The sequence below is a fragment of the Mustela nigripes genome, chromosome 4 (genome assembly GCF_022355385.1).
Source record: "Mustela nigripes isolate SB6536 chromosome 4, MUSNIG.SB6536, whole genome shotgun sequence".
NCBI lineage: Eukaryota > Metazoa > Chordata > Mammalia > Carnivora > Mustelidae > Mustela > Mustela nigripes.
The window spans coordinates 182714329-182730259 of NC_081560.1; the positions used below are offsets into that span (position 1 = coordinate 182714329).

Genomic DNA, 15931 nt, shown 5'->3' on the forward strand with positions numbered 1-15931 from the left:
AAAAAAGATTTTATTTATTTATTTGACAGACAGAGATCACAAATAGGCAGAGAGGCAGGCAGAGAGAAAGAAGAGGCTCCCTGCCGAGCAGAGAGCCCAATTCAGGGCTCGATCCCAGGACCCTGGGATCATGACCTGAGCCCAAGGCAGAGGCTTTAACCCACTGAGCCACCCAGGCATCCCTCATTGTTTTATATCTTTTGGGGAGGAAGCATTGGGATGTAGGTCACTACTCCAAAAGTTAATTAGGAAAAAACAAAACAAAACAGGAAAATATGATTAAGATGTTCTTTTTGTTCTTGTTGGAAAGCATTATAGTCGGAGCAAATGGGATTTAACAAAGTCTTATTGATAAGGTAATTATTACTAACCTTACATTTTAAAAGATGAGTTTACAATAAAATTGTCTGAAGAACAAAAGTCTTAAAAAGCTATTTTCTATTTTACATAATAACATTGCCTGATGTTATCTGAAACTCTCTCTAAGGACTAATAATTGCATTGTCCTATTACATCACGTAGAAGGCAAATACCTTTACTTTCTTAATGCGGCTCTAACATACGGCTGGTCAGTCTAATATCTTGGCTCCAGTATAATTGGCACTGATAGCCCATGCACACTCGGGATTTCTGCCGGCTCTTCCTTCCACCCCTTCCCATCTCCTCTTCCCCTGCCCTTGGCCTGCAGTCCCCAGTTACGTTCATACTGTCTTCGATTTCCAAAAATGACAGCACAGTTTAGCATTTAGATTCCAATGATGTCTGAAAGTGTGTGGGTTTCAACAGCTTGTTTTCATAAGAAATATGGTTTTGATAATAGCCAGTGTGCTTAGGACCATACGAAAATCGTGAGCAAAGAGAATCTTGTACTTGAATGTGTCATCAAATATCTGTTTTAGCAGGAGGAGAAGAGAACCCTTACTACAGACCAATATGTGCCTTCACGTTTCCATTTTGGACTAAGGGACTGGGCACTGTTTCAAATGTGGGGTGCTCCGAACATAATCCTCAGAGAGATAGAAAGCAGTGATACCCAGTCTGCCATGGACCAAGATGACGCTAATGGCCGGTAGTCAAGGGGCCATGCTTGTAAACCGTTAATTTTACCGGGGAGAGGAATAGGACCCTTCCCCCGCTCCTCCGTCACGTGCGGCGCTTTGCACTCCCACGCACAGATCTTCAGGATGGCCAGCCAGGGTTGGGTGTCGGCTGGTATAAAGGAAAGTGAATGGGCCCTCCTGGGGGAAATCTTATCAGTTAGCTTTTGCCATGTGACAAACGACCCTCATAAAACAAAAACCATTTATTTAGTCTCTGATCCTGTGCGTTGGCATTGGGGCTGGGCTCAGATGCTCTTCTGGGTTGTTCTCTTGGTCTCGGCTGGGATCCTTCAGGTGTCTGTGGTCAGCTGTGGCGTGGCTAGCTTTTAACAACTACTCATCAGCCGTGAGGCTGAGAGAGTGCGGATTCAGAGGGGTCCCAGAAGAAGGCAAATTTAGGTTGACCCTTGAGTAAAAGGGCCAGCCCAAGATGATTGTTCATAAGGTCAACCAGATTGTCCCTCTTGTCCTCAAGCCTCACCACTGACCATGGAGCAGTCCAGGCCTCGTGGTGTCATTATTGTCCGGAGCCCGGGGACATGATCTCATGGAATCATGGGTGGGACCTCAATTATGGAGCAAGAGAAAGAGCTTCCCAGAAATCCAGTTATCACTCTTTCCAGAGGGAAACCTCAGGACAGAGAACTGCCCATCACTGGAGGTATTCAAGCAGATCCAAAGAGTCCATGATTATTCCCATGTTTTGGCTTAGACGTGCAAAACTTAGAAAGCATCATCACCAAAAGTACCTGGCCTCTGTCCCCCTCCAAAAGAGCCAGATTCCAGCTGATGAACTAGGCCCTTCAAGACCTGTATCAAACATCCCAGGATATGATTGCCAGTGGAGAACCCAGGTCTCTCCATCAACAAGCTGCACATGGCTACAATGCTCTCCTGAGACAAGAAGAAGCCTCTGTGCTTCTGGAGATGTCCTCCATCCCCATGATGGCAGCAGCCCTCCCACAGCCTCCAGCCGCACTGTTTCCTTGCACATCAAGCCCTCCACCTGTTCTCCACCCTGATGGTCCCTACTTCTGTGGTCGATGCTGCCGCCCTGATTGGGCCCCCAAGTCGGTCCCCATTCACAGTTTTCTGGACTCAGTACTTTCCTGCTTGGTCTGACCTGCAGCTGGTCTAGGCTCCCCAGGCTCCTCACCATGCAACGTCTTCGACCATCTAGGCGGAGACAAGCATACAAAACGAGATCTCCAAGCAAACAGAGACAACTTGGTGTCCACTTCAGCTATTAAGTCAGATGTTACAGGCATGAGGGATTGTTTTTGATATGCCACTGAAATGGAAAACAAAAAGCAGTTTCAAAAAGAGTACAGACAGGGATGCCTGGCTGGCTCATCTGGAAGAGCGTAGGACTCTGTCTTGGGACTATAGGTTCGAGCTCCATGTTGGGTATAGAGATTACTGAAAGAAAGAAAAATCTTTAAAAAACAAAACAAAATTTAAGAAAATTCAAATGAGTACAAACAACATTCATGATCCCCAATTTTGATTCTGTGGGTTTTTTTTTTTAATTTATTTATTTATCAGAGAGAGAGGGAGAGAGAGCGAGCACAGGCGGACAGAATGGCAGGCAGAGGCAGAGGGAGAAGCAGGCTCCCTGCCGAGCAAGGAGCCCGATGTGGGACTCGATCCCAGGACGCCGGGATCATGACCTGAGCCGAAGGCAGCTGCTTAACCAACTGAGCCACCCAGGCGTCCCAATTCTGTGGGTTTTATTTAAGTTTTCAAATGTCTGCTCACCCAGATGTCGGCTGGTGTTTCTCTGCGCCTGTAGACTCCAGCTCAAGCCCATGCCTAGTGGATTGCCAAGGTGCACCCCACGATTTCTGTGAAACCTCCAGGGCCTGTATACTCCAGTATCGTCTGTTCTCAGGTGCCTACTTGACTACTGTATTGACCCAAATATGAATAAAATGCAGCTTCTTCAAGGTTCAGGCCCCCAACCCTTGCCAAAAATAAAACACAGCAGAACAAAGGGCTCACAGGGATTCGTGACTGTAGTGTGACCGTCTGGGTCCCGGGAGGAGGGCTGTGTGCTACAACGGCAGGAAAGTGACGTTGGGCGTGATTATTCAGCTGTCCTCGGCCCGCTTCCAGGGGATGTTTCCCTGACTCTCCTCCATTGTTCTGTTCTCTATCTCACACCAATGCCCAGGTCCTTCCTCTGCCCTCTGTCCTCTTCTCTGACCTTGACCTCAGGAACCAAACCTCCTTACTCTCATTTCACACGGGGCGCCCCTTAGCCATCTGAGCTACAGCTCCTGCCAACCCTCGCCACCTACGCAGACGAAATTCGGTTCTTTGCCCAAAGAGTGTAACTTCCCAAGAGGAATTCTGGTGCCGGGCTGTGAATCAGCCTGATAAGGCAGCTGGAGGGGGAAGGGAGCTGAGATTTAAATTCGGGTAAGCTACCAGAGGTCTCTGGCCTAGGCTGGTCATCTGTAAAATGGGGGCATTAGATTAGGTCTGTGCTTCTCCACGTGGAGGGAGGCTCACTCATGTGCCGACAGGCCATGGATTTGCCAGAATTCCAAACCCCTCAGCTCTCGGTGTGGTCAGGTGGAGCCTGGGTCACCGGGCTGGGCATGAGGCTTCACACAGCCTTGTCCATGTCCCCAGGTCAGGGGCGGGGCACATGTCTTCACAGTAGAGTGCAGGCCAAGACGTGAAAGGTCGGGAAGCCGCACAATGAACTAGAGCTACCGTGCACCCCGATTCTGACAGCTGCTGGTAGAGACTGGCATTGGCGTGACAGCAAGTGTATGTTATGATTGGGGACAGTGGGTTGCCGGGGGTGGTGGGGAAATCCTAACCAATCTTACTAAAGTCAGAACTGATGAATGGAGGAAACTCACCTTGTCATTCGTTGAATGGAACACACGATTATTGGATTCAAAGCAGGGAGTACGGAACCAGGAGAAAGAAGATCTTGGGTGGGAATCCCCGCCCTGCCAGCCTATCAGCCCAGTCCAGTTAGAAGACAGAAACATCCTGGTTATTAACAGAGAGAATTGGTTGTAAAGAATTGTTATCTAGGTAAATAGCAAGGCAGAAAAGCCAGCTCAGAGTTGTAAGGGAAGGCGGCCCTGCAGGAGGTGGTTATCAACTCAGGGCTTAGGGAGTGGAGAGAAGCTGGAATTATTAAAATTTAGAGGCTTGGGGTGGGGGTGTCTCAGAGAGGGGACCCTCAGAGGGAGCCCTAGCCATGAGGCAAGCGCTGTAGGCCTTGAAAGAACTGCACATGGGACCCCAGCGCTGGGCAGGAGGGGACTATCCTCCCCCTGCTCCCCCGCAGGGGAAGGGGAGAGGCTGGACACTGTTCCCAGAACCGGAAAAACAGGCCGGAAGGAGTGTGCTCTCCTTCCTCCGTCCACCCAGGCCTCTGCCTCCCAGCGCAGGGCCTCGCAGAGATGGGCTGGCGGAGTCCCCCCGCTGGAACGCAGTAGGTTTGAGGCTGGGAAGCAGAAACTCAGCATCTGGCCCAGCCTCTCCCCAGCAGCTGGGCTGGGTGACGTGGTCTCTGGTCTCGGGGCAGGACAGACCATTTCTGAGCTCCCCCCAAGTCCCCAGGTTCCCCGAGGCTGGGCTTCTCCCATCAGAGTTTCCTGGTGGCCTCAGAGAAGGGGGAGGGGAAACTGGGAGGCGGGGGTGGGGTGGGGTGGGGTGGGGGTGGTGATGGCAAGTGGCGGGCGAGGAAGCCTTGTCGTGTTACTCAGACCCCGCATTGCTGCCAGGTCCCCGGCAGACCAGAAGGCAGGCGAGGTCTCTCAGTAATTCCCCTTCCCAGGCTACGGCTGTTTGTTTGTATTAAAACGGGAACATGATAATGGAGCTATAAGTAGCTCCACGCTCAGCTGTGCGAGGCCGGGAGCTGGAACAACTGAATTCGGCCACTGGAGGGAGAATTCAGTTCTGCCTGCTGCGGCTGTCTGTGGGAACAAGTCGCTGGCGTGCCCGGCCGCCAAAGTCACCGCTGGTCCCGTGAACCTGAGCTCACCTTCACGCAGCAGACACAACTGGACACCTCCAGTCATCGCCTCCCACACGCTCAGCCTTCACAGGATCGGACTGGCTGGATGCCACTCGGCCCGAGGGCCATGCCACAGCAGGGAAGGCAGGTCTCGGCTGACCTTGCGGGTCTCGTCCGGAGGCGACAGCAGAGTCGGCAGAGGCCCGCTCAGGGGTCTGATGTTCGCACGCCTGTCCGGGTCTAGATCGGGCTCCGGACCCTGCTCCCTGGGAGACCAACGTAGTTCATCCCCACCCTCTGGGCCTCGGCTTCCCCATGTGTGAAGGAGGTGTCAGTGCGGATGATCCCCAAGCTTCTCCGAGCACTGACAGCCTAACATGCTCAATGCGGAAGAAAAATCAAAACTTCTTAAGCCTTTCAACCAGATACATTCCCATCGCCTACACAAAAGTGGTTTTTTTAACCTAGAGAATAAAAATCCCTAAGTAGAAAACTCGGTACAATTGTCTGATGTATCACAAATCCCAGCTCGCTGCTCTCGCAAGACAGGGGAGGTGAGTTGCAAAACCTCTCTGAGCCTCCGTGTTATCATCAATGCCATGGGGCCGGCGTGATCTTGTCTCTGATTTCCCAGCTCCCTGTGCCTCCCCACCCTACACCTAGCACGTAAAATGGGGCATTGGCCCGACCTGGACATGGCGATCTGGGTCTGAGCGGCGTCCTCCACCCACCGGCCTCTCTGCGGCACCCAGCTGCCGTGCGGGTTCTCACGTTCCACTCGCCCTCTTCCTCCGCACTTGGCCCCAGGCCCCATTTCCCCGGTCCTGCTCTCTCGGCTCCTCTCAGCAGTGCTCCGGCTACACAGCCCTGCAAGGCTATCTCAGCCGCTGCGCCAAGTGAGCGGCCCCAACCCAGCACTGTTGGCAGATCAAGAGCGGGGTTGCCTCAGTTAGGACCCTCCCAACCAACTGCCCGTTGCCAACAGCTAAAAACCATGCTCTGCTCTAGAAGTCAATGAGCAGAAAAAGAAATGGGAGAAAAAGGTTTTCAATTACCTTTGAACTGTATAGAAAAATCTTCTAAGTTGGTAGCCTCACATCCTTCGTGAATGCAGGGCCTGGGGCCAGCCAGACTCCCCATCCTTCCTCCTGGTTTCTGCTGGCCTTTGACCGTGTGACTCGATTCCTCTGGGCTTCCGTTGTTCACCCATAGAAAGAGAAAATACCTACCCATCGCTTCGCCGTAAGTAGTAAAGAGCACATGAGCCCCTCAGTGCTTGGTACATAAAAAAGCTCAATATTTATAGAATGCGTGAAGGTGTGAATTAATGGGTCAAAGACTGTCCTGTCTTACATTCGGGGTCTTTGGCGGTTCTGATGATGTGACGCCAGTAAACCAGCTGAGAAACAAAAATCCTCCCAAACAGTCATCCTTTAAAATGAATTTTATATATTTAATTATATATTTATTTCATTATTATATATTAATATATGTAATTATATATATAAATTGTATATATAATTAAAATTATATAATTAATTATCTATATTTATGTATTTTATATATTCAGTCTATGGGAGGGTTGAGGTCAGCTGGCTGTTTAGGCTCCGCACAGAGACAAGTGGGTAGAAGAAAACTTTGTGGTCTTGGTCTCATTTGTAGTAACCCACTGAGGTGAATTAGAAGCCTAAACTGTGGATCCTTTTTAAAGACATGCAGTTTCATTCGCCTGAAGACACAGAGGTCTTCTAGCGAAGATAATACCTGGTGCCCAGCGATGGCCAGGGAGAGGGATGGGCTTGGAATGGTGTGTCACCAGCCCAGGAAACATTTCAGTGTAAATGGCTTGAAACCATTTACTTTCTTTTTAACTGAGCCCGTGTTTTAAAATGTCCTAGTCCCCGTGTGTTTATTCTAGTACACAAGTCAGTTTAGCTGAGGTCTTATTGTAGAGGTACCAATCTCTAAGTAGTTGCACCCAAATTCATGATTTTACTGAAGGGATGAAAAGATGGTAGTATAAGCCTTGTTTCACTGAGGGATTTGCCTATCGGGATTCCAAACAGACCCGTGGCCAGCAGTCAGAGAATAGGCAGCAGTTTATGGAGGGCTTACCCCGTTCCAAGAGCTTTACTGAAATTAAATCACCACAGCCACATGAGGCGGGTATTGCTATGATTCCCATTTTAGAGATGGCAAAACTGAGGACACAGAAATTAAGTAATTGGGGCACCTGGGTAGCTCGGTGGGTTAAAGCCTCTGCCTTGGGCTCAGGTCATGATCCCAGGGTCCTGGGATCAAGCCCCGCATCGGGCTTTCTGCTCATCAGGGAACCTGCTTCCTCCTCTCTCTCTGCCTGCTTCTCTGCCTACTTGTGATCTCTGCCTGTCAAATAAATAAATAAAATCTTAAAAAAAAAAAAAAACAAATTAAATAATTTGCCAGAATTTACACGCCAGGTGAGTGGCGAAGCTGGTATTCACACAGCAGCAGTCTGCTTCATAATCCCAACCCTGGCCTCCAAAGGGAGGGTGTCCCAGAGATGGACCAGGGAACCCACACACGTTTGGGTGGGAAATGGGAATCTGGTTGCTTGCTTAATGTCCAGCCCGGAAGAAGACGAAGAGGGAAGCTGATCAGCACGGACATGTGTAGACAGTGGTAAGTCATGGAGACTGACATTGAGGCGCCATCAGAGCACTGCCTTGGGGAGAGGCAGTCATGACTAAGGAATGTGGACACTCTGGATTCCATAGTGCCTGGCATCTGAATGTGTCCCCAGTGCCCAGGCCATCTATGGGATGGAGCACCCACTTCTGGGATGGAAGCTGAAAAGTTGGTCTATTTATTTGTTCCCTTCCCCACTGGCTGTGGCCACCTCTGGGCACCAGAGGCAGGGGGGGTGGGATGGGTGTCAGGGGTGATGCTCAGTGCCCAGCAGGCATGACAGGGGCGGTCCAGGGACCAATGGCGGCAGAGGGGATGGTTCGTGGAAGGAATTCACGCTGCCAAAAGTACGCGGCTGAAACCGAATACTGAACATTGCCCCCATTCAGCGTCCTCATGCACCTCCACCATCTTGTTGGCCATCCTCTCTCCCTCCTCCTCTCGCCTCAGGAGTCGGCCTCCAATTTCCCCCTCTAGTTCTCTACATTTGCCCCCTGTTGTCCCCTGAATGACCTCTCTTCGTTTCCAATTAGCTCATCCAACATATTTCACTTAGAATTCTTCCTAGAAGAATTCTTCCTTAGAAGAATTCTCCTGTGATTTGGGGGGGTGGGGAAAGGGGAAAGCTAGCGTTCTCGTTTCTCATCCCGCCAGTCCTTAATTGTACAGAAACCTGGTGTTAATAAACATAAAAGTAACAATTTTCAGATGTTCCTCCTGTCCCCCCCCCTTTTCAAACAAGAGTGGGTGCAGAACCCCAAGATGTGAAACACACACACCTTGAAAACACGAGGCAAAATTAATGTGACACAAAATTAACCATTTTAAAGCGAACAGTGCAGTTGTATTTACCACATTCGCAATGCTGGGCAACCACTACTTCTATCCAGTTCCAGAAATATTTTCCTCACACCGAAATAAAACCTTGAACCCATCAAGAAGTTACTTGCCCTGCCGCCAGCTCTTGCAAACCATCAGCCTGGTTTCTGTCCCTCTGGATTTGCGTCTTCTGGACATTTCCTATCTGTGAAATCGCACAACATGTGACCTTTTGTGTCTGACTTTTTTCACTCAGTAAGTCTTCGAGGTTCATCTGGGTTGATTACAGGAATCAGAACTTCACTCCTTTTTATGGCTGATTAATATTCCCAGGTATGGATGTGCTACAATCGGATTACCCATCCATTTGTTGAATCCTTCACACTTCTGCTCTGTCGGAACCACAAGTGGGGGCCCCGAGATCCCCCACCCCCACATCTAACTCGCTCCTCCAAGAAGCTCCTGCACTCCTCCAAGCTTGGTCTCAAGGAGCCTCGGGGGCAAAGCCAACTTGTTTCCCTGGAGAGGTCACACCCTGTGGCAGGGATCAGGGCTTCTGCAGAGAGAGGAACTCTGCCCTCCAAAAAACAAAACTGAAACCAGCTGCATCCATGCAGAAGAGTGGCTGACCTGTGGAAATGGGAGGAATCCTGGGAGGTGGGAGGCTGCCGGGCTCCAGGGGCTCCCAGCGGCTGCCTGTGGGTCCCACCCAAGGGCCCCGAGGCCTCCTCCGCCCCCTTGGGCAGGTATGCCTCTGCGGGCCCGCCAAGCCTGTGGCTTTTTATGAGTTCCCTTGTTGAAACTGAAGCCACGCCTTGGTGAGTACATTCTCTACACAGCACACCATCCAGAGGGGCAGATTGCCGGCGTCCTTGTAATTGCACAAGTTTTCTCTGTCTTGCGCCTTTATTTGGGGGGGATTTTCCCAAGGGCCACCAGGAAGCCCTTGGTGCATTTTGCTCCTTTTCCGGACGGGAGGTCTGTCCCTGCTCTGCTGCGGAAAGGGGCGAGCGAACGACCTGGGGAGGGAACACCCGGCTTGCAGGGCAGGACCAGGCTGAGCGCTTTGGTGCAGTCAGGTCACGAGGCCTGTTGGGATAAGCCCTCTCTGAAAGGAGCCCTGCTCCTGTAATAACGGGGAAAATCCTCTGCGGGAAGGCCCGCGCCGCCCCGGGCTCAGAAATGCTGATTCCACGACTGGGTGATCCCATGGGCTGCGCACGGCCCGCAGCTGGTTCGTGTCAGTGTCAAGGGCGGAGACGGCTTGTTTGCCCAATTGGATGACGTGGGTCCACGCCTCCGCGGAGGCCTCACCTGCCTCTGAATGGGAGAGAAAGTTCAGTGGCTGGAAAGCAGACCTCCGGAGGGCCCACAGCCTCCAAAGCCCCAGACGTTCCCGAATGTAAGTAGACGGCAGAGCTGCACCCACCTGCCTTCCTGGTCTTGGGGGAGCCCCAGGGGCTGGAGGTGCTGTCGCTCGGGAGGAGGGTCCCCCAAACGGCCGCGTCTTCTCACCGTGGTTTTGAAATTTACACTGAGCCAGAAGTAGGTTTATTTATTTATTTTTTTAAAGATTTATTTATTTTAGAGAGAGGGCGCGAGCCCAAGCGGGAGAGGCAGAGGGAGAGGGAAAGAGAAAATCTCCAGCAGACTCCCTGCTGACCGCAGAGCCCAACACGGGGCTCGATCTCCCCACCCCAGAGGTCATGACCTCAGCCGAAATCAAGAGTCCGAGGCTCAACCAACTGGGTCACCCAGGTTCCCTGAGCCAGAAACAGTTTTGTCATTGTGTTTAGTCTATTTGCCTATATCAAAAGCTAGTTCAATTCCTCTGATTTTTTTAATAAAGATTTTTGTTTATTTAATTGACAGAGAGAGTGAGAGAGGGAATACAAGCAGGGGGAATGGGAGAGGGAGAAGCAGGCCTCCTGCCCAGCAGGGAACACGATGCCGGGCTGGATCCCAGGACCCTGGGATCATGACCTGAGCCAAAGGCAGTCACTTAACAACGAAGCCACCTAGCCACCCCAAGTACTCTGATTTTTAATATAATTATTTAATTTAATCTTGTGAATGAGTTGCAAAAATTAATATTACATTGAACTGAGTGGTTCAGTGGGTTAAGCGGCTGCCTTCAGCTCGGGTCATCATCCCAGGTGGAGCCCTGCAAGGCGGTGTGGGGGGTGGGTCCTTGCTTAGCTGGGAGCCTGCTTCTCCCTCTGCCGGCCGCTCCCCCTGCTTGTGCTCTCTCTCTCTGATAAATACATACATACATACAATATTACATCGAACTGTATGAAATCCCAACTGTGTGTAGGTGAAACTGGTAGGCAAGGGGAAGTGACCATCCTTGATATGGGCATAATGATTAACACTCATCATTGTTTGCTAATGAGGCATCATTTTCCAAATGAAACTCAGAAAAAAACCCTGAAGTGATTAATTTTAACTTCATGAAGATTTTTATGTTCTGTTAGCGAGCATATGACTTTTTTTGGTCCATCTAACAGTAATGGCGAGAAAAGTTTAAGGAGTTGTATCCTTTTGCCCCAAAGATTTGGAACGAGAGAATCAGTCGTTCACTACAGTGATGTCACTTCAATTTTCTCAGTTTGGGGGCATTTTGGTGCTCCTGAAAATGCTCACATTTTCTTTTCCAGTGGCCGTTCAGTATGCAGAGCACACAGTAGCTACTCAGTCCGTGCTGGCTGAATGCATAAACAATTAACGGACACATTTTATTAGAAGTGCCGCAATCACTGCAGTTTTCTGGGCAAATATTGTGGTAGAGGAAACCTTGACTTAGAAGGCAGGAGACGGAGTCTGTTTTCCAGCTTTGCCTTCCCCACACTGGGTCTTTGGCAAGGCCTCTTTCCTTCTCTGGTTTCAGTCCCCCCCCCCCCCCCATCAGACTGGTAATCTCTAAGGCTCCAGCTCTAAAAGTCGATAATTTTACAAGTTTTCTGTAACTTAGTTTCTCTGGTGCCGCAAAGGCACGGGTAAGAGTCCCTGTCCTGCTGGTGTTAGGGGTTCTTGTGGAACTCTGAGCTGTGTGGATGCCTCCTCACAACACGGTGATCAGTCATCAGTGTCGCTAAGTGAGCCCAATGGAATGAGGTCTAGTGGTCTGGGCCGCCTGCCGCTGTACCTGATGATTGATTCCTTGTCTGGCCCCGGTTAATCATTTTCCTCCCCAAGAAAACTGTTCTGCCTTCATAGAAATATGTGCAGAAGTGAAACTGATTTGATGAAACAAGTGCTTAGAGTAAAAAATATAAAAACCATATGTTACTGAAGGGAAGTGGGTTTTGTGCCTCCTGATGTGGGACACCAGGCTCTGTGGTCGCTTGTTGGGGGAAGTGCCACACCCGGCATTTCCAGCATGAGCACCACTGGGAACAGAGAGCTCCCCGAGAGCGCCACCCCTGGAGCTCTCTTTGGCACCTGTGTCCCTTCTGTCACTCCATTACTGGATACACCTCTGTGTGTGCATTGGCGTTCACACAGACTCAGGAACAAACTCGTTTTTCAGAAGCGGCTGCAAACCCCGGGCTGGGGAGTAAACACAGCAGCCCATCCTGGGAAAGAAGTCTGGGAGGCATACAGCAGAAGAAAACAGTTCAAGGGCGATTTTCCCATGATGTGACCGCAGAGATCCATTTTTCCCATCATCTGGCTTTTGAGTTTGGAGAGACATGCCGCAGAAAAAGCCTCAGATCTCCTTCAATTTTACAGATGTGTATACCTTTTTATTTCTTCTAGTGGCTTCTGGTAAAATCCTGAGGGACGCTGGCACCCTGAATCGCCATGGGCAACGAGACTAGCACCTCGGGAAGCCAGGTGGGTGTCAGGGTCTCCCCCCAACCCCAACCTATGAGGGTCCCTTGACTGACCTTGGCTAGATTTTTTTTTTTTCCAGTTTCTCCTCTCCACCCAGGAAGGAGCAAGCTATAACACAGATAATGCATAGATACATATGGGCACATATGTATTTCCAGAAGCATTTACCAGTTGCATTTTCAGAATTCTTGTATCAAGGCTAGCCCTGATTTTATAAACCATATTTTTAAGAAAACTAGTTTATTTTTTCTAAAGATTTTATTTATTTATTTGACAGACAGAGATCACAAGTAGGCAGAGAGGCCGGCCGAGAGAGAGAGGGGGAAGCAGGCTCCCCGCTGAGCAGAGAGCCTGATGAGAAGGACCCTGAGACCGTGACCTGAGCCAAAGGCAGAGGCTTAACCCACTGAGCGACCAGGGCCACCCCCACCCCCCAAAAACCTAGTTTAACTCTTTATTCCGTGCTTTTAAAATTGACATAGTAAGAATTTGGCATATTTTCCCCACATTGTGTCCCCCCCCCCCCAATCCATTTACTTCTGTGGCTACATTGGAGGAGGCTGGAATAAAAACTTATTCACACTTCTCCCCAAAATAAAGTTATGGCCCTTAAAGAGTGATCTTCAGATCTGTTGATGTTGAGCAGATTAAACGTGAACGATCATTTCCATGTTAGGGAAGGTTTTCACAACTGAGGGATGAGCCTTAACTGCTTGATGGCACATAGAGCTGGGATTGTAAAAATATATTCAAATTTTATAGCAATTCTGCATTTTCAGTTTGAGAGACTTAATTCAACGCCCTGGTGAACAAAATCAGGGGGGCGCTTTCCTGTTTATCTCACACACCGTGGAAATTTCGGATTAATGGTATTGAGTTTTCTGAAGGAGATCATTGGATCTGAAAGCCAGCATAAAGCAATCTGCTTTCCCTCTGCTGCTTCTTCCCTATGATATTCTTTTCTCAAGGAGGAACACAGGAATCACCGAGACAAAATGTGGCAAATTCCCATGCCAGAAAGGTAATTGTGGTCAATGGCAAGGTGTGAGACAATAGGGAGAAGGAAGGACTGTGGCAAACAGGAGGCAAACAGGAGGGATCCTGTCCTATTGTCCGATGGAGGCCCCGCCGTCAGCTCCGACCGATGGCTGCCAGGTGGAAGTGCAGGCCCAGTGTTCTAAGACCTTCCCATCTCTTAAGAGAAGTCAAAAGGCCGCATTTTTGTATGCAAACGTATAGTTAAATTTATGTTGAGACAATGGTAGATGAGCAGGCTGTTGCAAGACCCAATACAGAGAGGTCCCTGATCCCTTTACCTAGTTTCCCCCGAGGATAACATCTTTCGAACCACAGTACACACTCCTATCCACGTTGAGATGGTCAAGATAGAGAACTATTTCCATCACCTGAAGGATCCCTTTGCGTTTCTTTAGGGCCACACCTACCACCTCCTGTTCCCCACTCCCAACCCCTGGCGCCTCTTCGTTTGTCCTCTATGTCTGTAATTTTGGCTTCCTGAGAATGTTCTGTAAATGGAGTCACACGGTATGGGCCCTTTTGGAATTGGCTTTTTTCACTCGGCTTAAATTCCTGGAGATTCATCAAGGTTGTTACATGTTTCAGTAGTTCACTCCTTTTACTTGCTGAGTCGTGCTCCATGGTCTAGAAACATCTGGGTTGTTCCCAGCTCGGGGCGAATACCAACAAAGCTCTTGTGAACATTTGTATACGAGTTTTTGTGTGCGTGTGAACAGGTTTCGTTCCTTTGACGCAAATGCTCAAAAGCACAGTTGCTGGGTCATTGTTAGTTGTGTGTTGCATAAGGTACCGCCGAACTGTCAGGTAGAATCTCTGTCCCATTTTTTATTCCCACCAACAATGAGCCATGGATGAGTGATTCCCGTTTTGCCACACCCTGGCCAACGTTGGTGTTGTCCCTGTTTGGGGACGCCATGCTGATGCGTGTGTTGTGATGTGTCGTTCTGGGTTTCATTTGCATTTCCCTGATAACTGGTATGGCTGATCTTTCGTGAGATTGTCGCTTGACTGTGTGTTCTCTTCGGTGAAAAATGTGTTCATGTCTTTTATGCATTTTCTAATTGGTTTTTTAAAAATAAACTGTTAAGAGTCTTTATACAGTCTAGATACTAATCCTTTGTCAGATTGTGGTTTGCAAATATTTTCTCCCACTCATAGCTTGCCTTCTCATCACCTGAACAGGGTCTTTTGTAAAACAAAAGTTTTTTGAGGTGCAATTGATCAGTCTTTCATTTTCCTTTTTTTTGCCGAGTCTGATGCTTTTGGTGTCAAATCTAAGAATTCTTTTCTACCCCTACGTCCTGAAGATTTTCTCCTATGTTATGTTTTCCAAAAGCCGTATAGTTTGACATTTTATATTTAAGCCCATGATCCATTTTGCACTCATGTTTGTGTGAATTTAGGTTGAAGCTCATTCTCTATGTTTTTGTTCTGTTTTCTTTTGCCTGTGAGTGGCCATCTCTCCACTGCCATGTGCTGAAAACACTATTCTTTCTCTAGTAAGCTGCTTTTGCATCTTTGCCAAAAATCAGTTGGCTGTATTTGTGTGGGTCTGTTTCTGGGTTCTCTTTTCTATTCCATTGATCAATGTCTACTCTTCTGCTAATACCACATAGTCGTGATTACTGCTGCTACATAGTAAGTGCTCTTCCTTTCAACTAGTTTTCAAAATTGTTTTAGCTCTTCTAGGACTTAAAACCTTCCATATAAATTTTAGAATGAGTTTGTCTGCGTCTAAAAAATTCTGTGATGGGATTTTGACAGGGATTACATTAAACCTATAGATACACTGGGGAAATTGACTTCTCGACTATGATGAGTCTTCTAGTCTGCGAACACACAGTGCTTTTTTTTTTATTTCTTTCATCATCGTTTTATAAATTTTAGCATATAGATACTGCCTCTGTTTTAAGTGTATGCCTAAGTATTTCATTTTCTTTGCAGTAATTATAAGTAGTACTGTGTTTTTAATTTTGATTTCCACATGTTCATTGTTAGTGTATTGATTTTTTTGTGTTGATCTTTTATTCTGTGTCCTTGACTTTGCTGAACTCACTTATTTGTTCCAAAAGGCTTTTTTGTAGATTAATTGGGATTTTCCATGTAGGCAGCCATGGTATTTGCAACTAGAGAGAGTTGCATTTCCTTTTTTCGATTCTTTTTCCTGCCTTACTATTGTGGTTTAGGAATTCCAATATTATCAGAGTGGACGTTCTTACCTGGTTCCCAGTTGTGTGGTAAAAGCATTCCATCTTTTACTGTTAGGTAAGATACTAACTGCAGGTTTTTGTAAATTCTCTATTTCTTTGCACTAACTTTCTTTCTTTCCTTCCTTCTTCCTCCTTCTGCCTGCCTGTCTGCCTGTCTTCTTTCCTTCCCTCCCTTCCTTTAGCTCTAGGCCCAATGTGGGGCTTGAACTCAGGACACTGAGGTCAAGAGATGCGTGTTGTACTGACTAAGCCAACGAGCCCCCCCCCCC

At 48.6% G+C, this 15931-nt stretch overlaps 1 protein-coding gene across 5 annotated transcripts in view; it reads left to right on the forward strand.

Annotated features, from left to right (window-relative positions):
• The first annotated feature begins 9208 nt into the window (after window positions 1-9208).
• The window catches only part of TACC2 (transforming acidic coiled-coil containing protein 2), a 188412-nt gene continuing 181689 nt past the window's right edge, over window positions 9209-15931 (forward strand). For 3 of the 5 annotated variants that reach the window (XM_059398732.1, XM_059398736.1, XM_059398734.1), the window contains exons 1-2: window positions 9209-9392; window positions 12337-12414. In XM_059398732.1, the coding sequence (XP_059254715.1) occupies window positions 12382-12414 (33 nt within the window). In that variant the 5' untranslated portion in view covers window positions 9209-9392; window positions 12337-12381. Of the gene's footprint in view, window positions 9393-9892; window positions 9977-12336; window positions 12415-15931 lie in introns of those variants that run through there. The other 2 variants (XM_059398737.1, XM_059398733.1) reach the window with 2 other exon arrangements.